Below are 27331 nucleotides of genomic sequence, written 5' to 3' on the forward strand. Positions count from 1 at the left end.
GTATTCTTGCCTGGAGAATCCCACGGACAGAGGAGCCTGGAGGGCTACAGTCCATGGAGTTGCAAAGAGTCAGACACGACTGAGCAACTGAGCACATACACCCCTCTTCTATGCTCCAATGAATACCTGATGCCAAGCACTCATCTATTACCACCCCCTTGCCCACAAAGTCCTTATAAGAAGAAAGATGACATCTCTCCTACCATTATAATTCAAGGAGTAAGTTGGTCAGGTCGTAGTTGCCCTTCTTCCCATTCTCCCAGCACAGTGGGCCCCGCCCTGAATCCAGGAAAGCTGCAGATGAGTAATTGCTGTATTTATTTATTTATCTTTGTACAAGGCTGCCATCTGGTGGCTAAACATGGAAAGGCTCCCTCCATGTCTAACAGCAAGCTTCGGCATAGGAAAAGCAAGGAACTTTCAAAAGCCCCAGAAACCCCACCCTACCCCCAGTGGGGTGGCCTGGAGATAGGGGGAGGCTAGTTCAAACAGCTGTTTTCGTCCTCAGCGGTGCTGGCAAAGGCTTAAGAACAGGCTGATAAAATCCTAATATGTAGTATTTACTAATTCTGTGGTATAAATACTCCCACCATGGCCAATTTCAAACTACCAGTGTGATGTCACTAAAAGCATGTCATTATATAGTATTTCCACTACAGATACCACAGACATAAATAAGTTCAAGAACATGGTTAATAGTATAACATAGTAAAATAATTGGGAAGTGATGAGTTTGAGTATTTATTGCATTTGTTTTCAACATAAAATATTTAATTGTGAGCTTATATGATTTAGTTTTTAATAATGACTGCATTTAACAACTGGCTTGAAAAATTCTGGAAAATTTAATAATCAGTTCTTGCAAGCCTAGTAGTAAGAACTGGTTCCAGCACATGACTGCTTATTCCCCTTCTTCTTCTCTTTCTGTTCCTCCTCTGCTTCTTACGTGATTCTTTTGTCCTTCTGTATGGGTAGGAAGAATGTGGAATATGGGAAAGAGCTTTGCTGCAGACATCTCTGTTCTTTGATCCAGGAGCCATAAGGTGTTAAGGAAAGAGGATGGAGAGATGTAAATTTGGCTCCTGGAGGACATTTCAGTGTGTGTGTGTGCGCGTGTGCGTGCATGCATGCGTGCGTGCGTGTGTGTGTGTGGGTGTGTTGAGGGAGGGGAAGCAGTGGGTTTTTGCCACTGGATCTTGAGGCTGACTAACGCCTGGATGAAAGGTCGCTGTTTAGGAGGCAGGCAGACTTAGACAAAGCGGCCAGTGGGGAGCCGAGGCAGGCAGAAGTAAGCGCTGGGGAAGAGGCTCAGGTTGATGGGATTGCCGTCCAGGCGGACGTCTTCCAGCTGCCTCCTGGTGTGTCTGTGCTCCTCGGCGTCACAGAAGACGTCGCTCTGCATGGTCTCTATCATGTTATTCTGGAGAGAACACAGCTGTGACGCTTCTCTGCCTGGTGAGTCTGCCCTCAGGCCGCACGGAGGCGGGCTCAGGCCTCTCCCTACCAGCCCACCTCCTCCCCTTTGCAACTGGAGACACCGAGGCCCAGAGGCCGGGGCCACATCCAAGGAAGGAGGCCGGGGACCCACTGAGGACGGAGAAGGGGTGAGGGAGAGGGGGAGGGGAGCAGGGGTGAGCACTGCGTGAGGTGGGATAAGAACGTGGAGGGGAAGTGTTTTAAAGGGCAGGAAGGGGAAGGAATGAGACAGAGGCTGTAGACAGTGGCCTGAGTGAGATGCACCAACTCTGGTCTCCGAGCTCTCAGTGACGGAGACCCACCACTGCTGAAGGGGGCTCCCTGCAATCTGACCTCCACCTTCTGTGCCGTTCAACACCCTTGTTCCCGGAGCAGCCGCTCACCTGCAGGTGTAGCGAGCGCAGGCTCAGGGGCAGGGACCGGGGGATGGCGTCCAGCAGGTTATCGGCCAGGTAGAGGAACTGCAGCTTCTCCAGTGCCTGGGGAGGAGGCAAAGGACGCGGGGGGCTGGTGGGCTCTGTGGGGCCCTAGGAGTGAGGGGTGCTGAGGTGACCCCATTCCTTCACTCCTGGGCCCGTCTCCTGGGCCTCAGGCAGGTGCCGGGTCCTAAGCTGGGTGCTTCAGGGACGGCTCATCTCCTCCCACTGGATGCAGAAAGAACAGCTGCTGTAGCTGAGCGCCATGAAGTGGCTCAGCAGTGTCAGGGGGACTCTGGAAGGAGCAAGCAAGGGGCAAGGACGGCTGGGAAGCAGGCCAGCAGGACATTCTGGCCCAGCTTCAACACCCCTGCTATCAGAAGGGACTTTCCCAAGTGAAAAGTCTCCAGAAAAGAAAAACAATCTCCAGATGCTAAATCTGGACCAAATATGGAGAGCACGGCTGGAAGATACTCGGACCAGCGTGAGGAGAGTCACAGGCACGATGGAGAAAGTTGTGCGTGTGAGTGTGACAGCTGGAGTGTCAGCCTCACTCACAGCTCTCTCTGTCCCCCACTGGGACTGCCCCAGGGCTCCCTGGACCGCTGAATGGGCAGCCCAGGGGGCCGTATCTGTGCCATGCGGTTAGCCCTTCCTGTTGAAAATGGCCAGCCAGGGACCAACCAGATTGTCTCTCTTGAGAAATTGCTCCTAGAAGGACAATGGTTGGTCAGTTAGTGGTGGGTTCTGAAAACAAAAAGATACGCAGAGTGAGAGCAGGAATCAGTACAATTCCAAGTCAAGTCACATGTCAGTCCAAGTGTTTGGGGAGCAGAATGTGAGTGTGTGGAGAACACTGGGGCACAGGGAGGTGAATGAGCAGGTGCACAGAAAGAACCCAAGAGGCCAGGTGCCCCAACAGGGAGAGGGGGAGTTGCTGATGGCGTAGATGAAGAAAATGGGGCTTGGCTTTTCTGGTAAGTGGCCTGAGGTGAGCTCTAAAAACAGTTCTCTATCCGCCTGACCCAGAAAACCCCACAAAATCATGCAAATCAAGAGGTTTAAATCTTCTTGTTCACTTTAAGAACTTATGTGAAACTGCCTAGGTCATTAAGGGTATGCATATCTGAAAGGCTACCAAGTTATCTGAAAGATGTCACTTTACAGAAGCAATATGGGCCACCATTCCATTGTTACAATGGTGGAACTGGTAGGTGTGCCCAGTCCAAGGGGTGGGGCTGGATGCAGGGTTGGTGGCCCAAAAAATGCTGAATTTTTACTGCATGTGCTCAGAAATGCAGAGAGTAATGCTGGACTGAAAGGCTTAGATCCCTGGTCACTCAGCATCTCATGGGAACAAAGCCCCGAAGATGCAGCTCGGGACTTGGATCAACCCAGAAATGAGCTCCCCCTGCCACGTTGAGATGACCCTTACTGAAAAAGAACAGATTGTTCCTAAACCAGAAGAGGAAGTTTGCACAGAAGAAAAAGATATCCTTTCAGAAGAAACCGAAGAAACAAAAACTGATGGCCTGGGAATAAATGCCACAAAAAATAAATGCAAATAAAAGCAAAAGATTAAAAAAAAAAAAAAAGAAAATGACATTTGACTTTCATGCCCCAGAGCAGGATTGGGACAGAGATATTCCATGAGGGCCAGGTGCATGTCTGTGTCGTTGTGGGCACGGGTGGCATGCAGTAGACGGGGATGCAAGGCCTTGGCTCACCCTGAAGGCTTCAGGCTGTATCCCTGAGCTCTGGAGCCGATTCATGCGGACGTCCAGGACCTCGATACTGGTGGGCAGCGCAGGCAGTGCTGCGAGCTTGTTCTCAGGGAGGATCAGATCCCGCAGAGCAGGCAGCAGGCGGAGGGCCTTGTCATCAATGGAGGAGATGGAATTGCCAGAGAGATCAATCCTCTTCAGTTTTGCTAAGAGGTGCAGAGCAGAACACAGGGACACACCATCTCCCCTTGCTCCTGCTGGAGCTGCCCACACCCTTCTCCTGTCTCAGCACAGGGGAGGCGAGCCAGGGCTCCACTTGCGCCAGGGTCAAACCAGAAGGAAGACCTTGATAAACCTGGGAGATTCCATGATACCTTCCCCTGGAGTGTTCTGTCCTGTGTGGATTGGCTTGGAAAAAAGCTTCCAAGGGTAAGACCCAACAGGTGCAGGAATTCCTGGATCCATCCTACTTCTACCTGTTAGTTTACACAAACTAACAAAAGAATCCAAAAGAACTCTGAGGCCCGGGAAGCCTGTCAGCAATTAGCAGTAGAATCTGGGTTAGAGACCAGCTTTAGCCTGGTTTTGTCCAGAGGCCAGGAGGGCAGAGAGCTACAGCTGCTAGGACAGCCTGAAAACATAAGCTTGCTCATAGCTTTGCTTCCCCAGCTTCCCAGAGCTTTGTGGAGCAAAAACAAGAACAGGTCACTTCTGCCATAGAAAAACCTTCAAGGCCAGGAATTAGACTAATTTCCAAGCTGGAGAGACTGAAAGCCACAGGGAAGGGCCGACACGGGTGGGGCACTCTAATGACTGTTCAGTGTGGCTGAGTGGCAAGGGAAAGAACCGAGGGGTTCCCCCTGCCCACCCACTCTTTTCTTTGCCAGGATGTTACATACTCAGCCCTTTGAAGTCTCCAGCCCGAATATGGCTGATGCGGTTGAACCGAGCGTATAAGTAGGCAGTCGTCTGGGGAAGGGGAGGGATGTTCTCCAGGTCCGTGTCGTCACAGTACACAGAGGAACCGAGGCACACGCAGATCAGACAGGTTGGCAGGCCTGGTCCAGGTGGAGGATAGACAAAGGGAGACCCCCCACACATACCCGTGAGACTCCCTCAGCCTCTGGGATCAATGGGAGCCCCCCCAACACCCCTGTGAGACTCCCTCAGCCTCTGAGACCAATGGGAGTGCCCCCCCACACACACACCCGTGAGACTCCCTCAGCCTCTGAGACCAATGGGAGCACCCCCCACACACACACCCGTGAGACTCTCTCAGCCTCTGAGACCAATGGGAGTGCCCCCCCCCCACACACACACCCGTGAGACTCCCTCAGCCTCTGAGACCAATGGGAGTGCCCCCCCACACACACACCCGTGAGACTCCCTCAGCCTCTGAGACCAATGGGAGACTCCCTGCCCCCCCCCCCACACACCCGTGAGATTCCCTCAGCCTCTGAGACCAATGGGAGTGCCCCCCCCACACACACACACCTGTGAGACTCTCTCAGCCTCTGAGACCAATGGGAGCGCCCCCACACCACTGTGAGACTCCCTCAGCCTCTGAGACCAATGGGAGTGCCCCTCCCCACACACACACCTGTGAGACTTTCTCAGCCTCTGAGACCAATGGGAGCGCCCCCCCACCACCACTGTGAGACTCCCTCAGCCTCTGAGACCAATGGGAGCACCCCCCACACACCTGTGAGACTCCCTCAGCCTCGACCAATGGGAGCACCCCCCCCACACACCTGTGAGACTCCCTCAGCCTCTGAGACCAATGGGAGTGCCCCCCCCCACACACCCGTGAGACTCCTCAGCCTCTGGGATCAATGGGAGACCCCCACACACACACCACGTGAGACTCCCTCAGCCTCTGAGACCAATGGGAGTGCCCCCCCCCACACACCCGTGAGACTCCCTCAGCCTCTGGGATCAATGGGAGTGCCCCCCCCCACACACACACCCATGAGGCTCCCTCAGCCTCTGAGACCAATGGGAGACACCGCATTCCCCCCACCCCCCAAACACACACACATCCCTGTGAGATGCCCTTGGCCTCTGGGGCCAATGGGAGACACCTCCCCACACACACCTCCGTGAGACTCCCTCAGCCTCTGGGACCAAGGGCCCTGGCCAGGGAGTGTCTGAGCCGAGGTCACCTGTGTCTTCTCGGGTTGCCACCCAGACCGACTGTCACAGTGCCCCCGGAAGTGCTGCTGGCTGCTTAGGTCTGGCACTCAGCCTTTGACTGAGAGAAGCAGAGCCTCCCTCAATTATTACCATTACAATCCAAGCCCTTAGTGCCTCCATCAGACCCGGGTCCTGTGTAGATTTTTCCGGGCCTATGTGGGTATTTCTAGGACATTTAGATGCAACCACAGAGGTGGGTGTATTAGTCTCCTTTCCATGGGGCTTCTCTCTGGCCCCCAAAAGTGCACTGCAGATGATACAAAGCCAGCGCAATGGCCAATGGCTGCTGACTCTGACACCTGCCTTGTGGGCGAGGAATTAGGTTCTAGGTGGCTCCAAAAAGTGTAATAAAGTCAAGGTGGAGTGGACACTGACTGCCTAGGATTCATTTCCCCTTCTTACGATATCAGCATCTCAGTTTTCTGTTGGGAAACATCCCTCCCCTCTTCTCAGTCTATGACCAGTGGTCATGAGACTTAAGGCCACTGAGCTCAGACTGGCTTTAACAAGTTGGGAAGGTTTTATTGAATACTGCAGAAAGTTTCTATCTCTTGCTCTTAGAAAGGACAGAGGTTACTAAAGATCACTGCTAGTCTAGCTCGAACAGGAACTCTGTTGGTAGTGACACAGACTCAAGATTAAGAGACAGCTTTTCCTCACCAGCCATGATAGACAGTGTACTTATCCCCAGGCCTTGGATGGCAGGTCCAGCTGAGGCCCTTTAAGCCTGGGAGGTCATAGATTCCTGCCTGAAGTGTTTTCTCTAATGATGCCTCATTACCCTGTACCCACTCAAGACAAACATCTCAAGAGAAGAATAGGAACTGAGAACAAGCAATTCCGGAATTAACTGCATCCTCCTGTGCCTCAGTTCTGAACCCCAGCAGAGTGCCAACCCCCTACTGATGGATATGCCAGCATCTGAGTCTCCAGGAGGGCCTCAGGGAGTGGGGGAGAAGATGCTAGGGAGGGAATACAAGCTAAAAAGCAAAATAAATTCTTCATTTGCCCCCATGCCAAATGACAGCCACAAAGTTATTTATTCTTCTGTACAGGTTTTTAATTGTCTCTAATCTAATTACCACTCAACCTGCTCCCCCAGCGATGCCGTTAATTAAGGTAGGTGGCTTTGCTAGGCACAGGGGAGTTCTTGCTTTCTTTGCCTTCCATCCAGGTTGTGCATTCAGGCAGAAGCATCAGGAACAGTCAGCCTCTCCCTCTGTTTCCCACGTTCCACCCCATGGCCGTTTCCCCTTCTCTCCCTGACCCTCTGCTCTCCACCCGACGACCTCCTCTTTGGCACCCCTGGTGTTCAGTCGTGGCTACCCAGTCTGTGACCTGTGGCTACTGAGACTGTGCCTGTGAACTTACCAAGGTCGGTCGGGGCAGCCAGCAGGCCTAGTGTTGGAGGCCTGCCCATCGTGGGGTTTGAAGGGAGTGTCCTTGCAACCTCTGTGCTCTGAGTAAAACGTGTCCTGGTGAGAGAAGCCAGGCCGGTCCCTTTAACCTGGAGACACAGCAAGCAGTCAGTCAGTTTTTGCCTGAGAGGAATTTCGCTTTGTAGTCTGGGAACTTCAGCAACCAATTCCAAGCTTACAGAGAGGCCCTGTGGAGAAGGGGGCGGGACGGGCAGAAAGTGTGACAAGCAAGGACTTTCTGAGCGTCTGGTCTCTCATCACGCTATGGAGGCAGAAACGGAGGTCCAGACAGGGAGGGCCTGAGCTCAGGGGGCCAGCAGGCGGCCAAGCTGGTGGGAGAGCTGGGACCGATCTCCAGACCCCCTGACCCGGGACCTTCCCTTGCCTATGGGATCAGCTCACACAGCAAATGAATGCAATCTTCATGTCAGCCCCTGCAAAGGCAGACAGGGCTGAGGAATGGACCTCGGAATGGAAGGCAGTCTAGGGCAAGCTGTGGCGCTCCTTTTTTCTAGGAGAATGTGAGGACACTGCTGATGTTCCAGTGAGATATACTTTATGGTCTCACTTGAAGACGCAGTGAGGGAGGGATGTGTGACTTCCAAGGGAAGGCTCACAATTTTTGCTAAAAATGTGAAGTTTTGTGTCCTCTTTCTTAGCATTATGTAAGTGACAGTTTCCTGTGGAGGAACAACAATTTCCACTTCCCAGGGAAAGATGGCAGCTTGAGACAGCTGATTACGAGGTAGAGAGGGACCAGGCCTCTGGTTCCCAGTTTCTTTCAGAGAATGCAGTGAGTCTGCTGCATGGCCCTCACCTGGGGGAGCTGATCCCCGTAGTCTGTGAGCTTGTCATAGTTGCTTGGATCAATGACCTCATCATAGTTGTCCAGGCTCAGGACATAGTCCCCCAGATGCAGAACGGCATAGGAATCGCCTTCCCCATACGGCTGGTCTTCTTCCCTCTCCTCCTTTGAGAGAGATGCTGTCCCTGCTTCCTGCAGCATCAGGATCAGAAGGCTCAGTAAGGCCAGGAGCTTCATGGGGGTCCTGGCAGGTGAGGAATGGAATGAGAAGGGAGCCGAATCACTAAGGTGTCCAGTCCTGGGGGAACAGCTCACAAACTCATCCCACTTCCCACCCCCATGCTTGCAGACCCTTAAGCCGTTCGTCACACACTTAGGGTCTTCATTGCAAGTGCAGGCTCCCTCCGGGCTGGGGCTACATCCCAGGGGATGTCTCCTGTCAGCCCCCGCTTTAGTCTCGGCCACACACTGATATTTATTCACGCGTGCAGGAATGTGCAGGCACCTGGCAAAATCTCATTTACTCATCTCAGCACACACACTCATGCGTGTCCCCTTGTCTACACAACTCCCTACTAACTAGGCATACACATATGCGCTCTCTTATACAGTCACCCACTCAGAGTACAACAATTAGCCACTACACTAGACTTAGAGAAACTTCACCATTAAGGAAACCTGTGGTTTTTAAGAGGATCATTCATTCATTCGTGCCTTTGCCTGACAGACATTTATGAGCTTTCTTAATAGTCCCAGGCCCTGGATTTGTCTCTGGGGGCACAGAAATAAGTAGGGCAAGCCTAGTTCCAGGAATGCCTAATCCATTTAGGGAACATAAGCTTAAAAATTGATTCCAGTTAGAATTGATTACAGAAAAGAATGTTAGCTTTAAAATATATTTATGAATGCAGTTTTTTAGAAACAAAAGATTACAGAAACAAAAGAACTCTTTGTGTATGGTTTTACACACCCAGAAAGTTCTGTAGGTATCTCAGTACAGATGAGTTCAAATGTTCATGCATGTTCATCCACATATGCACAGATGGGTCAAGGAATGTGTGTCGTGTGGGTATGAAGTACCTGGTGTATTTCTGATAACACACCTTTCCCCAAAGCCAGCTGCACGAGTCTAGGAGACTCTCTTTTTTTCCTTCAATTTTTAAGATTGTAGTTGATTTACAGTGTTGGGCCAATCTTTGCTGTATAGCAAAGTGATTCAGTTATAAAAAATATGGAATGCTTTATGAATTTGCATGTTATCCTTGTGCAGGGACCATGCTAATCTTCTGTATCATTCCAATTTTATTTTGTTTTTTATTTTTTAATCGGATGATAATTGCTTTACAATGTTGTGTTGGTTTCTGCCATACAACTCGAATCAGTCATAATTACACTGATAAATGTGTGTGTGTGTGTGTAGCATATATATATGTATATGCTGCTAAAATGAACACTTTCCCTCTTTCTTAATTTTAGCTGGGCAAGGGAGTAAGCCCCCATCTGTAGCAAGAGCTGTCTCTTCAACTAACCTCCCATACCTTACTCCAAACCAAATTATATAATAAAAAAAATCTTGAAGAAGAAAGCCCTAAATAAGAGTTACTGCCTCCCTCCAACCTCAAAGCCAACACCCCACCCCACTGAGCCCAGTGCTCCCCTCCGCCCTCACTCGCCCTCATTTGCGCACCAACAGGCCTAATACCTTAAAGCCTGTAACCTTACCCTGTGGACTCTGGGTTCCAAATGGAGCCTCACAGCTTCTAGACAGGCAGGAACTCTGATGGAGAAGTTTTGACCCTCCGAGGGGCCTGGGTAGAAGGTTGCCTGGGGAGGGCGGGAGCGAGTCAAGCCAATGACTTCTCTCTTTCCTGACGCCCAGCCGTTTCTTCTCCTCTTTCCTCAGCGGGTCCCTCACGTCACTCATCTGCTTGGTTGGAAAGACTCTCTCTCTCCCTCCCCCCAGCCCTCCCCTCCCAGCCCCACACGGACCCCTCCCACCTCCCACCTCATCCTTTCCTCTCTCTGTCTGCCATCTGTCTCTTTTCCTGGCCCACTCTCTTTGAGGGGGCAAGTGGCTACCACCCCTACAGGGGACACCCACCCCTCAGATCCTGAGCTCTCCAAGAAGGCAGCCGTGGGGCTTTGTGGAGGGATGGAGCTCACCTTTCCCGCTGTCTTCTCCAGCCTGAGAGTGAGGCGGCTTTGGTTTCAGAGATGAAATTCAAATATTTAAAGAGGCTCAGCTGAGGTACTCTGACCAGCACCACTACCTGCCACCTGAACCTCTAATATGGGACTATCAGTGCACAAAAATCACCACAGGGAGAAAGATTCAAAGAGGAGATGGACAGGGGATACAGTAGAATTTGAAAGCCAGCTTCAAGCTCTCAGACAATGATGGAGAGGAAGATATAGGAAACTCTCTGGACCTACAAGGCTGGGCCCTAGAAAAGCATTTCCTGATCATAAATACCAGAAAGCATCGTGTGGGGCCCTCAGGTGTCTGAGGAGAATCTCCCCACTCCGGGGTCCTTACCAAAGACTCACTTCTCGGGAGACACTCTTCTTTCCCTGGCGCCTTAGGCAAGCCCCTGCTGAAGGTGGTGGGAAGGAGCTCAGACACCCTCCTCCTGATTCTGCCAGCCTGTGTACACGGTTTGCCCAGGTTCTTACATAATGCGCCTCTCTCTGCTTCCTCCTGCTAATCATGTACTGAATCCCAGCTGCATGGGTCTCAGGATCATTAATTAATCATTAGGATCATTTAATCCAAATCTTTTATAGTACAGGTGGAGAATCAGAGGCCCAGCAAAGAGAGGTGACTTGCCCAAGATCACACAGAGCCAGAGTCAGGGCCTAAATCCTTAATTCATATGCCTTCTTTTGGAGAAGGAAATCGGCAACCCACTCCAGTGTTCTTGCTTGGAAAATCCCAGGGACAGAGGAGCCTGGTGGGTTGCCATCTATGGGGTTGCACAGAGTCGGATACAATGATACAGCTGACTTAGCAGCAGCAGCTGCCTTCTTTGCCTCACCCTAGAAGTCCTGAGGCCATGCGTCTCTGTGCCCTCAGAACAGATGGCCCTGGCAGAACTCATCTCTGCCCCGGCAATATACCTGAAGGGGCAGAGCTAATAGCCTGGCCCAAGGGGCAGAGCCTGGCTTGCAGTGTTCCTGGGCACCAGCTGGAATGGAGGGGTCTTTCCCAGCCCAGGAACCTTGTCTCCAGAGCAAAATCTGTTCCTGATCCCCCGGCAGCCTCTGGCACGAGGAGAGACACAGAGGGCTCTGCAGGTGGAGAGTCCTGGAGCCCGGAAGGTGCCCAGGAAGCGGGCGGCGCATGCGGTGGGCGGTCCTCAACCTTCTCCACAGCCGAGGCTCTGCGTTCAGATTCACCGGCCCACTCCAGTCAGCGGGGCGTCACCCGTCCACTGCCGCACCGCTTGTTCCCTGAGAAGAAAGCGGTGTGACTGCTCCTTCCTCTCCCCTGCAGTCGGCCCCGCTCCCCCGGGCCGCACCGCCAACGCTTCTGGTCTCTGGTCGTTGCCTGTGGCCCCTGCAAGCCCTGCTCCCGCTCTCGGCCGCTTCTGGTCCTGCCGCGCATGCGCCAGTTCCCTGCTCCGCAGGCCCCGGCTGAGCCGCTTCTGATTCAGGCTTCAAGTTCTAGACGCTCAACCCCTTCTACTCTCGGCTTCACACACACACCCGACATGCTGTCTGGTTACCATGGATTTCAGGGAGGGTCCATGGTGTGTGTGTGTGTCTATGGTGTGTGTGTGCGTGTGTGTGGGGGTCCATGGTGTGTGTCTGTGTGTCTATGGTGTGTGTGGGTGTGTGTGTGCGTGTGTGTGAGTGACGGTCCATGGTGTGTGTGCGTGCGTGTGTATGAGGGCCTGTGGGGTGTGTGTGAATGATCTGCATGGGAACCCTCTAACTGTCCTGCTGTTGTTCCAGGCAGCTCAGCCCCGGAGAGCCGCTCTAATCCGAGCCTCGTTAGGAGAAGCAGGAGGCGTGATGATGGAGTGGAGGTGGCAGGCCCTGGGGACAGAGGTCTGGGGCAGGGTGATCCTGTTGCTTCCCTGTTCCTGGGCACAGAGAGAGGCAGAGGTGGAAGTTTCTGGAACTCCCCTGCTTTTTGATAGCAGGGGTCTATTTCCTGCTGAGGGCTTGTAGCCACATAAATCCATGACTGCAAATCATTCGTCTTCTCTCAGACACACACACACACACAAACACAGACACACCACCAACCCCCCCCCCCCCCGCCCCCCTCCACGGTAGACTCCATGTCTTCTGATCTTTTTCTCAAGCTGGTTCCCTTCTTTCCTGCTTCTGTGCTTCTTCCTCCTTCTCCCACCTGGCAAAATCTGATTCAAATCTTAAGATCCAGCGCAAATGATAGGAACCATTCTGGTTTCTCCCAGGCAGAAGAAGAGACCCTCTCCACAATGCTTTTTGTACCCAGCATTATTGCAGACACTTAAGACATGCAATTACTAATTCGTGGGTTTTCCCTTTATGAATTCCTCAAGGGCAAGGGGGTATATATTACCTGTGCTTGAATTCTTAGCCGGAAACCTTGCACACAGTTGATACACGCTGAATACTTGCTGAATGGAACTGAGGCAGAAATTTAGGAGGCAAGGTAGCAGGAGTGGGACAGTATCTGGCAGTTCTTTATCCAAAAGAAGGTAGTGTGGTCCGGGAGGATTACAAGGTTGGTTCTGAAACAAACCCTTCACCTGAAGAGAGGTTCCAGGGCATCCTGATCTTGCCCCTCTGTGAGTATCTGCATGGCCTATAGACCATTCCAGATGAAGTGGTTGGCCCTTTGCCTACTGCGCTTGATATACCTCTGCCACACTGTTCTGTGCATCTTATACTACCGGTCCTCAACTAGTCTGTAAGTTTTGTCTGGTTAGGAATGGAGTCTGGTTTGTGTCTCTCTGTGTCTGTCTCAGTACTGAGCATTTGGGAGACCCTCAACCATCTAGTAGTATCTGTGGGTTGAAAAGAACTTGGAGTTTTGGGCTTCACATGTAGCTGCCAGATTTTTTTATCTGAGTTTAGGAATGGGGGAAGTTCACCAAGAAAAGGTTTCAGAATCATTTCCCTAGAGTTTCTTAGGAATAGGATCCTATCTCTACCAGTCTTCTCAGAGGTAGTAAGGTTGGAGGCAGGGGGAGAGGGTGGCAAGATGAATTTAAGGTACTATTCTCACCTGTTTACATTGTCAAATTCAAGCAGGACATTTTTCATATCACTTTATTTTCTCTGCTGTGAAGCGTGATGGAATGTGAAAGTTGTTTCACAAAGTTGTTATGATCTTCAAGAAAGAATAGATGTAGGTACAGAGTACACATACACACCTACTTACACATCTGTATGTGCCTATGCCAACAGCACTGAGAGAATGAAGTTGTATATGGAGGAGGCAGCCTCCTTAAACCCAGGGGACCCCAGCGTGTTGTGTGTGTGTGTGATTCTACAGGCAATTCATTTCCTCTGGCTTACAGCTGCAGGGAGCTATAGAGGAAGCCGGCATATTCTCGACAGGGCAATGGGATGATGGTGATTTTGTTGCTACTGAAACAAAACAGTTCAGGTTTGCAGGAGCAGGGGAATGACCCCTCCTCCCTGAGGAGGCCTAGGTGCTGTGCTGATTATCAGAGGGGCTGAGGGTGCAAGGTGGGAGTAAGACACACAAGGGGGCTTATCCAAGCCGTAGCACCTTGGCTACAATTTATCTTGACTTTAAGCAAGAGCTTTGGAGAAACCAGCTGCAGCTGCAAAGAATGAAGCAGTTGGATGGGAACATGGGGAGGAACTTGATGAAACGGGCCTATTTTCTGTAAATTAGCAAAAGAGAAAAATTACAATAAAATGGAGATTTCTTGAAGTTAGGGAGCTGGCTTCATCCAATTTCTTAAATACCTCTGGAACTTTTCTCAACCTAACTTGAGAGTGGGCACTGTGTCCTATTCATTTCTAGGACACACCCTCACCCCCAGTCCCACCAACGTACACTTGGGGGCGGTAGGGGGGCAGCTCCACCCACTAGAGGGAGGAAGGGGGAGATGAAGGCCAGTTGGCTCTGCGGGACTCAGGCTTCCCTTAGAGGCCTTTCACACACTGCTCCCCCCGGGCCAGATTGGGGGGCAGTGAGTGTGAAAACTTTGGGGGAAGGATAGTCCATACAGGGAATAAATTATTGCGAAGGAAGGGGATAATATTTAGGACTTGTCCTGCCTTAGAACATGGTCTAGAGGGTGGAGCTGCGTGGGGAACATGAGCTCCAGAGGGTCCTTGGAGGGGTACCGTAGCCACCTCCTCAGTCTACCACCTGAAAGCAGAGAGCAGAAGGGACCCGCAAGGTGAGAGGGCAGAGGGGAACAAGCCATATCCTCTTCTGGGTTCCTGAAGTTTCCCTCTTGGGTTCGCTCATATGGGAACCAGTTCCCCTATCTTGGTGCCTCTATACCTGAGTGCCCTATAGACCCCAGAGGACAGAGACCATGCGTATCACCCACAGCTTTTCAAGTGGGAACTTGAGGCCAACTTCTGACCTTGGCAGATCGCCCCAGAGTGATGATGAGGACACAGGGGCCAGCTCTACAGTAGACCTACAGATGTACCGGGCGGTGCCGCCACCAGATGTCACTACAGTGCCTGGCTGAGAGGGGAGGCCGCTGCACAGGCAGAAGTGGGCTCTGGGAGGTTTCTGGCTCCCCGCCCCTTCTCGAGCAGCTTCTCAGGAGCCGCTTCCAGCAACGGAGGGACAGGAGCGCACGGCAGGGCAGGGCTGGTGGCTCTGTGCCCTCCCCGCGGATGCTGCTCCTCAGGCGTTGGGCCTCTTGTCCAGCGGCCACGGGGCCATCTGCACCCACACGGGCCATCCTGGGCTCTGACCCTCTCCCACTGGCTGGTTCCTAGGTTTTGGGGCCTTTCTTCTCCTGGAATGTTCCTCCCTGCACTTACTGTTGGCACAGAGCCTCAGCCAGGAGGCTGCATGCCAAGAAGGGGCCCGTCTCACCCTGTGAAGGAGCAGTGGGTCCCCGTGCGCATCTCTGAGCCTGTGCCCTTCTTCAGCCGTTCCCTTGCACTTCCTTTCCAGAACCCAAGCTGGCAGAGGGTGGGTGCCTGTCTGGTGCCCGTGAACGGGGCAGGGCAGTCAAGGAAGATGGGATCCTTGACCTAGGAGACCTGAGTTCCTCAGTCTGTTTGGGTCAGAGCTGCCCACAGTAGAGGAGTTTCCAGCAGAACTTTCCAAACTTCATGTCTAGGCTGCCCCTGATCATTCTCTGCTTGCTTTGGCCAGGACGAGAACCAGATTTCAGTCCATGGCCCAGGCTAACCCAGGAGTGATGAGGGGAGGAAGAGAGTGGGACGTCTTTAGACATACACCTATGCTTCTGGGAAAAGAAGTTGGGGTGCACAGTGGGTGTCTTTGAACTGGGTGGACCAAATCAAGCCTTTGGAAATCTTGTTCTAGAAGCTGCAGGGGCAGCAGAGTATGTGGCTTGTCTCTGACTCAGGAAGGTGGGGTAAGAAAGGCAGAGCTGGGAGGAAGAAAAGGAGACAGAGCAAACAAACTGTGGGCATTCAGTGAGGCTGGAGGAGCTCCAGGGGCACAGGAGGGCCTAGATGACCACGGACTGCAGCAGGCGGAAGCACATCATGAGGTCCAGCGGGATGGGCGGCTTCAGGTAGTTCCCATCCAGCCGCAGGTAGCGGAGGTGTGGCACGTGCTCCAGATCCGAGGAGAAGTCGTGGAAGGCAACTAGATTGTTGGGGCAAATTTGGGTCCCATTGATTTCTGTGGAGAAAGAAAAGGAGAAGTCAGCAGGAGAGGTGGGCAGGGGGTCAGGCCACATAGGGCTAGAGGTCAAAACGTGGAGGGAGAAGAGGGTGGACAAGGATAAGGACCCTAGAGATTACTTCTCTGGAACTGTCTCACCAGTTCTCGGGAACATGCGACCATGAGTGATTGACCCTAACCTCCAGGCTTGGCTTACCCATTTGTAAAATGAACTAAGTTGGAACTGATCAACAACTGTTATTGTAAACTCACTCTAAAGAGTCATGGAGGAAGTGAACTTTGAGCTGACCCTTCAAAGATAGGATTAACACGTAGAGACCTGGGGATGGTGTTCTGATGCTGTGACCTATTTCAATGATGTTGTGGAGGGCAAAAAGCTCGTGGCAGAGTTTGGAACCAGTAAACAGTACAACATGGTATACTAAGTAGAGTAAACTGGAGGGGCTCCAGTTTTGGCCACCAATTATAGAAGACTTTCAGATATTTCACTAAGGATGGGGTCTCTGATTTCTAGTCTGAGGAACGTCACTGAGCAGGACTGCTGTTATGAGAGGGACGGTGGGATATATGAACTAGTGTCCCGGGGGTGGGGGGGGGGAGCTAAATCTGGAAGGGCCCTACGATCAGGTTTATACTGTACAGAGATGAATCTGGCTACATGTGGAGAAACAGTGGAGGGAACCAAGATCTGAAGCCAGCAGGGGATGGATTACCCTGGAGGTTTTCCTATAAATAGGATTTGAGGCTTGAGGGTGGGCAGAAGATGGCTACATTTCTGAACTAGGGATGACACGAAGAGAAAGGGGGACCAGGGAGGGGCACGGGGCCCCAGGACGTGATGGAGCCGTTGATGCTGGAGTGATGACTGACTCTGGGGAAAGTGAGCTAGAAAGGTAAGAGATGGGCAAATGGAGGTAGGTTTTCAAATGGAAGATGGGTTTCCGTTTTCCCCTTCACCTTTTGTTAGATGACGTGAGTTATACCCTCTTCTAAATGAAGCTTTCTATCCTCCCCAAGCCTTGCTTCTTTTATCTTCTGTGGGTGGGTGGTTGGTTGCTGTTCATCTCCTTCATCCTCTTCTTCATCTTCCCTCTCTCTGCTTTCTTCTCTCTTCAGCATTGCAGTAGCAGAAAGAGCCCTGACATAGATGAATTTTCTTCCTATGACCTTTGTGGCTTTGGACTTTACCCCCCTGATGCGCTGTTCTGAAATCTGTGAAATGGTGAGAGTGGGTGAAATCTTTCTGTCTTCAACCTCAGAAGGTTGGATAACCGCCCCCCTCCCGCTGCGGCCTGTTTTTATCCACAATCTGGTAGAAACTTGTCAACCATTTATTAATCAAGGTATCCTTTCTGTCTAGATTTTTGGCCTATACAGCCTCATGGGAGTAATGTGTTCCATCAGTTTGCTACCTGCAGGGTAAAATGAGACAGTTTTGCCTTTTTCTGAATTTCTTTCTTGCAAGATTTAAGAAGCCTTCCCCTACCTTTGTGTAATTATCTCAGAGGAGCCTGTTCTATCATCCACTTGTTTCGAGATTATAGAAATTAAAAAATCTCCCTCTCATCCTTTGGCTTGAAAGCTAAGGATTCCTAATATCATCTTAGGGTTCTTCTCTTTCTCCTTGGTCTCCATTCCTACAGCTGCTGCATTCGTCTTGTGGATATAGCCTGATTTTGTCCAGGAGCCAGAGAATATTCTCGCTTTTGTTTTTAAATTGCTCTGTTGATGCTCTACTCAGATCTGATGTTTTTGATTGGGCAAAACTGTCACTTCCAGTCTTTTTTATGACCTACAATTTTTATCCAAAACCCAGGACCCTGTAAATGTAGCTTAGGCAAATTCTGCGTTGAGTGTACTGACTTTTATGACCAAATCTTTTAGCCTTCCAGGTAGATTCAGAAAGCATCGACATACAGACATGTTCTTCTGACTGCCACGTCTTTCCCAGTCGAATGCTGTTAAGTGTGGGGTTTCCCTGGTGGCTCAATTGGTAAAAGAATTCGCCTGTGATGCAGGAGACCCAGGTTTGATCCCTGGGTGGGGAAGATCCCCTAGAGAAGGAAATGGCAACCTACTCCAGCATTCTTGCTGGAAAATTCCATGGACAGAGGAGCCTGGCAGGCTACAGTCCACAGGGCTGCAAAGAGTCAGACACAACTTAGCGACTAAACCACCAGCCACTCATAGTATACACAGAACTGCCTCTCTGTGTATGTTTTTACAGACTCTTTAAAACCTAGGCTCAGGCTTGGGAGGAAGCCTCTTTTCCCACAGCTGCAGTAGACAGATCCAGGACATTCCAGAGTCAGCATTTAAATGTCACCATTCTTTAGGAGAATGTCCAGGACTGTATTTCACATCTCCCTTACCTACAGGTCTGGAGGGCAAAGGAGCAGGGGCTGGTGAGAAGGGCTGGAGGCAGAAAAGCTGTTACCCTCCAAGCATGGTATTCTGGGCACTTTATCCGTACTAAACTAGTAAATCTTCGTATACATTTTGAGCCATTTTAGAAATGAGGAGACTTCCCAGAGAGGTCACGTGGGCTGCAAGTGGAAAGACTAAGGTTTGAGGATGTGCCGGACTGGGTGCTTCTGCGTCCTCAGGCACGAGGCCCGCGTGGAAGCGCCGAGGTGGGAGAGCCGGCCGCCCGCCCCCCGCCCCGTGCCGCCCCCAGCCCTGCACTCACTCTCGATGCTGTTGTTGTTGAGGTACAGGTGCTCCAGCCTGCTGCTGATGGTGGGCACGCTGCTGATCCTGTTGTGCGACAGGTGGAGCACCAGCAGGTTGGAGATGTTGAACGAGTTCTTGGGGAGGCCCCGGTCCGAGAGCTGGTTGTAGTTGAGGCGGATGAAGGCCAGGTTGGGGAAGCCCTTGAAGTACCCGCTGGGGATGGCCTCGATTCTGTTGCTGTCCAGGTAGAGCTGGTGGATGGCGGCGGGCACCTTGGGGGGCATCTTCCTCAAGGTGTTGTGGGCCAGATTGAGCTGCATGAGGTTCTTGAGGCCCTGAAAGGTGTCGGGCTTGAAGACGCCGTCGCTCAGCTTGTTGTGCTGCAAGTCCAGCAGCAGCAGGTTCTCCAGCTTGCTGAAGACCCCGGGCGGGATCCTGGAGATCTGGTTCTGGCTCAGCCTCAGCTGCTCCAAGTTCCGGGGCAGTGCCGCGGGCACCTCTTCGAGCTGGTTCTTCTCCATGTAGAGGAACACCAGGCTGGGGAGTTTCTCCAGCACCCTCTGGTCCAGCTTTCGAATCCGGTTGTTGTCCAGGTTGATCCACCTCAGGCCCGTGGCGTTCTTGAAGGACTCCACTGGGAGCTCAGTGATGAAGTTGTTCTGGAGATAGAGGTAATGGATGCGGGATGGGATGACAGGGACCTTTCGGAGGTTGCGACTGTCACAGTAGAGAGCGGATGGGAAGTCAGGGGGGCAGTAGCACTCCCGGGGACAGTCAGGAAAGACGGATGGGGGGCCTGGGGGGAGCGGGGGAGGCAGGTCTGTAGGCTCCGTTGGCTCATCGGGCTGCGGAAAGCTGGGTGTAGGCCTGAGTCTGGGTCTGGGCCGGGGCCTCGGTCTGGGTCTTGGTCGTCTTGTTGGCTGGCCTTGGGCCGCTGAGGCCAAGATGAGAAGTGTGATGAGCCAGCAGAGGGATGACCTCATGATCCAGGCGACGCACCTGTGGGGAGGAACGCGGAAGGTCATCGACCTGCTGGGCCTCGGTAAAAAGAGCACGTGTCTTTGCAGCTGGAACCGGCCGGGATGGCTCGGGCAGCTGCGGGGGGGACCTGTGGAAGCATCTCCTTGCTGGCCTGTATCCAGCAGGTGAAAAAGCAGCAGGGGTTTGAGTGTCTGGCTCCCTGTTGCAGAGGCCCAGCTGCTGATGTGCTAGGGTGTCAGCCGTCTTGGCAGAATGCACTCTGAGCTATGAATCAGGAGCCCCAGGGTTTCCTGGAGAACACCCTTAACCACTCTAGTCCTCAGCATGAGAAAATCATCTCTCCCCTTATAGGAGGGATGTGAGGATATGTGAGCCGTAGAGTCCTGGGGTATTACATCTGGAAGGGTCCTTACTGGTTCCATAGCTCAGTGGTTTTCAAACTGTGCCCCATTTCTGTGGAGTCCACCTGAGGGAGGGAGACTAAGAGGATGGCCTTGGGGGACCCCCCAACTCACCCCTGTGCCAACCTGAGGAGCTCTGTGGTTTTAAAATCTGCTACACATATTAAGGGTTAGCTGAAGCATTCATTTGAAAAAAAAAAAAATGTAGCATTGCTAAAACTGTTTTGAAATTCACAAAGTCCAGACTCAACTATTTATAAAAATTGAGTACTGGAGGGGAGCAGTAGCTTGTCAAGGCCAGGAAGCTATATAACAGCAGACCCAGGACAAAGCCCTATATCTCCGTGGGCTCAGCAAGCTCTTGGGAAGGAAGTGCTGTGGTCCCCTTGCGTCTGCCCCTGCTCACCCCTCCTCCCCAGGGCTGAGCTTAGAGAATGCTGGTCTTTGCCAGCTGGACACACACCAAGAATTTCTCCCCAGATGTGGAGGCTCCTGGGGAAATAAACAAGGAAACAACTGAAAGCTGTGGGGGAATACAACAAACTAGTGAGTGTAACAAAAAAAAAGAAGATTCATAGGTATAGAGAACAAATCAGTTGTTACTAGTGGAGAGGGGCAATATAGGGAGGGATAGGGGATTAAGAGGTATAGACTATTATGTATAAAATAAGCTAGGATATATTGTACCACGCAGGAAATATAGCCAATATTTTATAATAACTATAAATGGAGTGTAACCTTTAAATATTGTACACCACTGTATTGTACACCTGTAACTTAGATAATATTGTACATCAACTATATTTCAATTTTTAAAAAAGCTGCAGGGAAACCACTTTCATTTCTTCTGATCTGGTATTGCTGCTTCCCATATGCATTGGAGTTGATGGTATCGGGGTGGGATGTAAAGAACTTCCCACCCGCCTCAGAGACATAGTGGAATAGGTTGCTGAAGGATGCTCTGGGGTTGCCCTTCCCATTGGTTCTGATGATGCTTCAGATAGGGCCATGTGGTTTGAGTCAAATAAAGCTGAGGAAACTGTGATAGACCCAAGGCTGCAGACAAAAACTGGCGTCTCTCTCAGACTTCCCGCCCTAGCTTGTCGGGTTGCCTGTCCTTTCCCCTCCCCAGGTCCCTGTGGCAGCCCCTCTGGTCTCCTCCGGGATTTCTGTTTCCACGTTGCTTCCAATGGCCCTCTTTGCTGCTTCTTCACAACTTGCGGTGGCCTGCCCCTCCCCTTCCTAGGGCCCGGGACACTTTGGAGATGCAGGTTTCTCGGGGCTCCTTGAGAGAGAGGGGGCTGGATCTCAGCTGCATCTGGACCCTGTGATCACTGCCCCTGCTCCAGGCTTTCCCCCTCTTTCTTTGGAGCCCACATCGGCTCAGCTCTTCCCTTGTGTGACCCAGTACTGGCTTCCTGCTAGCTTTCAAAGCTAGCTCAGTAGAAGCCCCTCACCAGATGTTTAGCCTGAGTCTGTTCCTTGGAAGGAGCCGAGTGTGACAAGAAACAGGGACGAGGGCAGGGCTTACCCTGGAGGGGCGAGGGAGTCCACCTAGGCCTGTTACACCCCTGCCCTGGACACCCAGCCCACACACGCCGCACAGACACTCCTCTCCCTGTGCCAGACGTGTGAGCAGGGGCACGCGCCCCTCCTCGGTGTGCGTGTGTGGGCCCTCACGGGGGAAAGCGTGGAAAGGAAGGAGGGAAGGGGGAGGAGGCCGCCCTGCAGCTTCTCTCCTTCTCCTCCTCCTTCTAAGGTGGCCTCTTGCCGGGCAGACCTCTTCAAGGGGGCCCAGGGGCCATTTCCCCTGGCCTCCTATCACAAAGGATGCTGCACTTAGATTCTTGGCTTTATCTCCAGTTGCCCATGTAACAATCTTGGGGACACACCACAAAGACTGAGGTGAAAAACTAATTGTAAAACTAAACTAATTTAAAACTAAAAACTAATTGTAAAACTAAACTTGAGTCTTGTTGCCAGACCCCACACCACTTGTAATTGGTGAACTATCAATGAAAATGTTAGAAGTTGTGTAATTTTCTTGAAAATAGCACAACAGTATTGCACAGATATTTTAAATGGGGTTAAAGCATTACATTAGTGTGCTAAAACCAAACATTTTTAAAAGCCTCAGTTTTTGTGACCTTGAATATTTTTTGCTTTGGCACTTTTTACTTCTTGACCAGCTGGGAGCCTGACAATAAGCAAGAGGTCTCTTGTGGAGTGAGAAGCCCCAGCAAGGCTTCCCAGCCAGGCGGAGCCCTGTCCCCTTCGCTGCCTTGGTCAGCAGGAGCATTTACCAGGCCCTGGGCCCTGAGTGGAGCAAGTCATGTCCGTGCGGAGCTGCCGCTGTGACGCAGGCAGCTGGCCCTGGCGCGGGGTGCTTCCTGGTGACTCGGGGCCCGGGCTGCACTTGGCTCAGGCGTGTCAGAGCCGCCGGTCAGTCACAGCTCCACCCGACGGGCGTGCCTCCCACCCCTGCCATCCCCGTGAACAGAGGCTGTGCTTGTCGCCATCTCCTGTGCCAGACCCTTTGGGAACTTCCCTTATCTCCCCACCCACCCTCTGATCTGTCTATGCTCCAGACCTCTGGGGGCTGGCCAAGCTCCTTTCAGAACTGAGAGAAGGTTCTGGAGGAGAAGCTCCTGGGCCTGTTCCTTGGAGAAACGAGGTCTGTTGAATTCCCCTGCTCTTAGCCCTGGGGCTGAACCATTCTGAGTGTGTGTGCACACGCTCCTTCCTTGAGGAAGCAGTGCTCATCTCTAAGGCTTTTCTCATGCGACAGTGCTCCTTCCTGATGGAGTCTGGGCTGGCCCCACAGTCTAAGTCTCCAAACCAGAATCTGGGACAGACAGAAGTCCCTGGACTCCAAAGGGAGCTATAGTCTCTCGCACAAAGCCCGAAGTCACACCTTCCTGTCTTCCAGAACCTTCTGTCCAGTCATAAGTTCCCTTAGGCTGGATTGTAAGTGTATGTGATTTTAAAATTTCTTATGCTTTCACAAGCACACCTCCCCACTTTCTGCTGGGCCGAGCTCACTGCTTGATCAATGAATGCATGTGGACCACTTATAACCACTGACCTCCTGTAACACCATTCACCAACACCTGTTCTCAAAAAGCTGCTCATTTGTGAGCGGAAAGCAATTGCTTTGACCAACCCAAAATTCACTCTCCCATTTGAGAAGATTTCCTAAGAGAGTTTTAAATTCAAATTTCAGTCTCAAGTATTAGAGACTTAAGCTTGAATCCTGGCTCTGACCCACCTCCTCAGGCCCAGGGCCCTCAACTGTGTGAGGATCAAATGGGATCATCCACATGAAGGCATGTCATAGAGCATAAAATCTCTGCAAATGGCAGGGGTTTCATTTATTCATGTATTTGTTTGCAAAAGAATGTATCCTCTCAAGAGACTCTGATTTTTAAAGTGAGATAGCCCTGTCCCTGTTTAGCTCATAAATTCATTCATTTAAGGTTCAGACTCCCAGGACCCTTGCATTGTTTAGCATCAGGGCAGGGTTGGGTTGAGGCCCACATGGGTTTACCAAATCCTAGGTAATAGGCTTTGTATGGAGAGAGCCTGGGATTGGGGTTGAGCTGAGAGTGAGGTTGGGTGTGTCTCCTTGGGTTAAAGAAAGATGACTCCACACTACTTCATGTGTTCTTGTCAGATTTCATATCTAACTTATTACCCCTGAGCCTCCGTGGCTTAACCCAGGTAGTGACCCTACCATTGGAACGGGGCTGCCCCTGCCAGAGCCGTGCCCATGGACGTTGGGAGGACCCTCTTTTTTGGTTTCCTTCCTTCTGTCCAAAACTCAGACTTCTGAAAGCCATTCTGTTCTCTGTGTCTTCCTGAAGCCCACCAGGGAGTTGGAAGCCAGGAGAATCAGGTACTCGGCACAGCTGCCCACAGAGGAGTGAGGCAGGCCCACCTCAGCTGCCTGAGACTCTTCAAGGCCTCCAAGTAGGCGCTGTGGGGTCTGAGGAAAGGGCTAGCATGGAGGCACGGTGAATTCAGCAAGTCACTGACTCACTGTCCCTTTCTTGGGGAGTGATATCAGAATAGGAGTAAGGCTGACTGGGGCAAAGGTGAAGAGAGCATCATGGTGCAAACTAGACAGAGGGTGTGGGGTCCCCGCCCAGCCACCACTGCCTACAGTGACATGACCCTGTTTTCAGCCTCACTTCCCTTACCTGTAAAGCACAGATAAAGAAATCTTCCCTGCCCCTCTGTTCCTCATCGGGTTAATTTCAGAAGTAAACGTGATAAGCGACTTTAAAATGTGCTGCAGATCAAAAAGAGCTAAAAATAAATCTAACACTCTAACGGAGAAACCATCTGTCTCCCCAGTGTCTACCACAAGGCAACGTGTAAACACAGTGTTTTTTGGCCTCAGGCCACTAGTCCAGAAGAACAAGTTTTCCATTCTAAAGGCAAGGGGAAGAATTTAGGGTGGGATGGCTCTGTCCTCTCACGGCCTGGCTCCTCACTGTGTCCTTCTCTCTGCCTCAATTCCCTGGCTTCACCATGTGAAGAAAGCCTACAAGAATCTGTCTGATGTGTTGAGTGCTTCAGCTGTTTAGCTGGGTATTCTTGGGAAATCTCTTACCTCTACTAAGCTTCAGTTTCCTCATCTGTAAAATGGGTGTACTAACATATTTTTATCAGATTATTTTGAAGGTTAAGTGAGTAAATGTGCAAAAAGCAAGTGCTCGGTGAATGTTAAGCTATTATGGACATTATTTCAAAGTAATGGGGTCTCTGTCCCTTCAGCTTGGCCAGAGAACAGCCGTTCCCTCCACTGAATGCTGGTCCTTGCAGATGGTTACTTGGATTTCCACCAGCTCTCCTACCCAGAGCAAGTTCCTCCCATTCAGGCCTATGAGACCACACTTAGGTCTCGGAATCAAATAATTAGGGAAGCCATAGATGCCCCCAGCCACTTGGGGAATGTTCACTCTGTCCCTCCCCCTCACTAACACCCGCTCCCATCCCTGAGCCTTTCTGCAGCAGCTGCTGACCAGGGACACTGCAGGCTGCTGTCCTCAGCTGGCTGTGGAGTCCCGCTGTGACTCATGACTTCCCCTCCCAACCTTGGGTACCTATCCCTTCCAGCTTCCCCCAGAGGCCCAAGAGGTGGGGTTGCCCCCAGGGAGGTGAAGAGGGAGTGCAGACCTTATGGTTCCGCGGTCCTCTGTGCGGTCCCGCCAGAGCAGGCAGTTATTGGGCAGGAGGGGGGAGTCTAAAAGGGGTGGGGAGGAGCCCTGCACAGTGCCCCTGGGGGCCCAGGCAGGCAGATTAGCAGGTAGGAGGAAGCCTAAGCTCTTTGGAGCTACCTTGGGGGAAATTGCTTTCTGGAATGTTCCCTCATTACACAGCTCCCAGTGCTTACAAGAAGAGAAGCGGAGAGCTCACAGGAGGTCTTCCCTGTTCCCTCAGGTGCTTGCTTCTACTCTGCAGAAGAGGGTGGCCCTCTTGAAACACTCTGAAGCTGCTCCATCAGACAGTCCTTGTCCGGGAAGCCACACAGCCCGTCTGCCCAGCTAACACTGCCAGAGTCCTGGGCTCCTCAGTCCCACACACGTCTCCCTCAGGCCTCTGGTTCAGATTCTCAAACCCTAGCTGCCTCTCATGTCCTGAAACAATAGCAGATTCTTGGGTCTTGATCCCGTGGGTCTAAAGCAAAGGGTCCAGATGTCTGTATTTCTAGTGAGCACCTCTCACCCTCCCCTGCCACCCAGGTGATTTCGAAGACCAACCATACTTGGAGACTCTCTCTTAGACCATGACCTTCTTGCCTTGGGATAGCACTCTGCATAATTGAAGAGGAATGAGCTGGGGAAATGGAGAGGGTCCACCCTATTTAAAAAATTCAGTTTCCCACTTCAGTTTTCCCCTCCCTTGACTGATTAAGGAACTACTTCTTTTTTCCTCTCCCATAGGGAGCCCTTGCCAAAGTGGGATTATGTTGAAGTGGCTTTAAAGAGAATTCTTTTCTGGCTGCCTGCCGAAAACAGAAATGAATACCCCCAGTGCTGGGAGTTAGTACCTCTAAGGCTTCGGAGTAGGGTTGCTTTCTTCTCTCTCTTTCCAAAAGAAAAGTGGTTTGGACTAGCGAGGCAGAGAAAGTCAGAGCTTGTGGGAATACACTGTGCAGGTTGGAAAGCTGCTTTTTCTCTCTCCCACCCAATTAAGTTCTAAAGAACGAAGAAATCTTTCCAGCCCCTGCTGTTGTTCATCCTGTTCCTGCTCTGCATGCACTCAGGACACATGATTTCTTTGGCTCTGCCACCTCGGGGGGAAGACGCACTTTCTCTCTTCTCTAACTTAGGTGCGGTGTGTGTGCGCGTGCCTGTGTGTGTTCCGGCCAGGGTCTTGTCACTGTGTGCTCTATCTCTGCATACCAAATGCCGTCAGAATGGGGGTGAATGGACAGGATGCCTTCACACTGTGTGTGCATGTGCGTGTGTGTGAAGTGAAAGTGCAGCATCTGTGTGGCACGTGTGTGTGCCTGTGACAGCGTGTGACAAAACATCAAAGGAGCAGCAAAATGGGTTCTAGAGCGGAGTTTCTATGGGAACCTGATGTTGAGAAATACTGCGTGCCTCGTAACTCTGTGCTACAGTACACATCTGTACCAAGAAAGTTTAACTTTTGCAACAAGCCAATACATGGGTGCAGAATGATGAAGAGAAGGGAGAGGCTGGAGACGAAATGAGGAAGACTGATTTGAGCTCCTTTGAAAGGAGACAGGAAGGAGGGATGGAAGGAAGGAGGGGTGGAAGGAAGGAGAGCACAGAGCCTAGAGCAGTAACCTGGCGTGAATGGGGCGGGAAGGAGCTGGCTGGAGACCGGAGCCTTCCTCCTCCAGACGGCTTAGGCTTACCTGAACCACCTGCCTCTCCTCTCAGCTCTGGTTTGTCTCCGGCGAGGCGAGACTGCCTCTGCTCCCCCCACCCGCAGTGGAGCTGTAGCAGCAGAGAGCCAGCCAGAGGTTCTGGTCTCCCAGTGGTGTGTGCGTGCTTGTGTTTGCCTGACTCTTCCTCCACGAGATCCTATTGGGGTAGGGAGGTTAGGTTAGGGGAGGGCCAGGCCGATTGTAAGTAGGGAGGGGAGGAGGAAGGGAGGGAGGAAGGGAGGAAGGGAGGAAGGGAGGGAGGAGGGAAGAAGGGAGGAGGGAAGAGAGGGAGGGAGCTTGGGAGAGGAGGAATGACAACAATAAAGTCTTTATTTGGCAGCCAAAATCCCAAAGACTCCATCCACACACCATGCCCACTAACGGACCCGTTTTTAATAACATTTCCTTCTGCTGCTGCTGCTTCTGGGAGGAGGGTTGTTTGACCCATGTTTGGAAAACAGGCCAAATTAACAGAAGAAAAGGAATGAAAGCAACCTCTGTGCAGGCGAGAACTGGATGGC

The 27331-nt window shown here is 51.7% G+C and overlaps 2 protein-coding genes and 1 pseudogene across 4 annotated transcripts; all 3 read right to left on the minus strand.

The window, feature by feature from the left end:
- Positions 1 to 728: 728 nt before the first annotated feature.
- OPTC (opticin) lies at positions 729 to 13139 on the minus strand. 3 transcript variants are annotated; one of them, XM_043485264.1, is made up of 8 exons: positions 10196 to 13139; positions 9755 to 9856; positions 8045 to 8276; positions 7181 to 7316; positions 4516 to 4674; positions 3620 to 3822; positions 1860 to 1955; positions 729 to 1420 (listed from the first exon to the last, which is right to left on the minus strand). In XM_043485264.1, exons 3-8 carry the CDS (start codon positions 8267 to 8269, stop codon positions 1250 to 1252), a joined length of 990 nt encoding a protein of 329 aa, XP_043341199.1. In that variant the 5' UTR covers positions 8270 to 8276; positions 9755 to 9856; positions 10196 to 13139; the 3' UTR covers positions 729 to 1249. The 3 variants fall into 3 exon arrangements, 2 of the variants coding, with proteins under 2 accessions (XP_043341199.1, XP_043341198.1); XM_043485263.1 differs by having other exon boundaries at positions 9755 to 13139; XR_006272562.1 differs by having other exon boundaries at positions 1368 to 1420; positions 1860 to 2187; positions 9755 to 13139.
- Positions 9258 to 9343, minus strand: LOC122452624 (annotated as a pseudogene).
- A 142-nt stretch (positions 13140 to 13281) lies between the features above and the next one.
- On the minus strand, positions 13282 to 26964 carry LOC122452000 (proline and arginine rich end leucine rich repeat protein). The gene is made up of 3 exons (XM_043485262.1): positions 26799 to 26964; positions 18541 to 19523; positions 13282 to 15848 (listed from the first exon to the last, which is right to left on the minus strand). The coding sequence occupies exons 2-3, from the start codon at positions 19505 to 19507 to the stop codon at positions 15673 to 15675; spliced, it is 1143 nt and encodes a 380-aa protein (XP_043341197.1). The 5' UTR covers positions 19508 to 19523; positions 26799 to 26964; the 3' UTR covers positions 13282 to 15672.
- Between the last annotated feature and the right edge of the window lie 367 nt (positions 26965 to 27331).

Source organism: Cervus canadensis, chromosome 13, assembly GCF_019320065.1.
Source record: "Cervus canadensis isolate Bull #8, Minnesota chromosome 13, ASM1932006v1, whole genome shotgun sequence".
NCBI lineage: Eukaryota > Metazoa > Chordata > Mammalia > Artiodactyla > Cervidae > Cervus > Cervus canadensis.

Coding starts and splice junctions, on each gene's coding strand:
- OPTC (XM_043485264.1), bottom strand. CDS start 8,269: ATGAAGCTCCTGGCCTTACTGAGCCTTCTGATCCTGATGCTGCAGGAA. Junction 7,317..8,044: donor ACGGGGATCAGCTCCCCCAG/GTGAGGGCCATG, acceptor CTGTGTCTCCAG/GTTAAAGGGACCGGCCTGGC. Junction 1,421..1,859: donor TGCGCTCGCTACACCTGCAG/GTGAGCGGCTGC, acceptor TGTTCTCTCCAG/AATAACATGATAGAGACCAT.
- LOC122452000 (XM_043485262.1), bottom strand. CDS start 19,507: ATGAGGTCATCCCTCTGCTGGCTCATCACACTTCTCATCTTGGCCTCA. Junction 15,849..18,540: donor CAACAACAACAGCATCGAGA/GTGAGTGCAGGG, acceptor CTTTCTCCACAG/AAATCAATGGGACCCAAATT.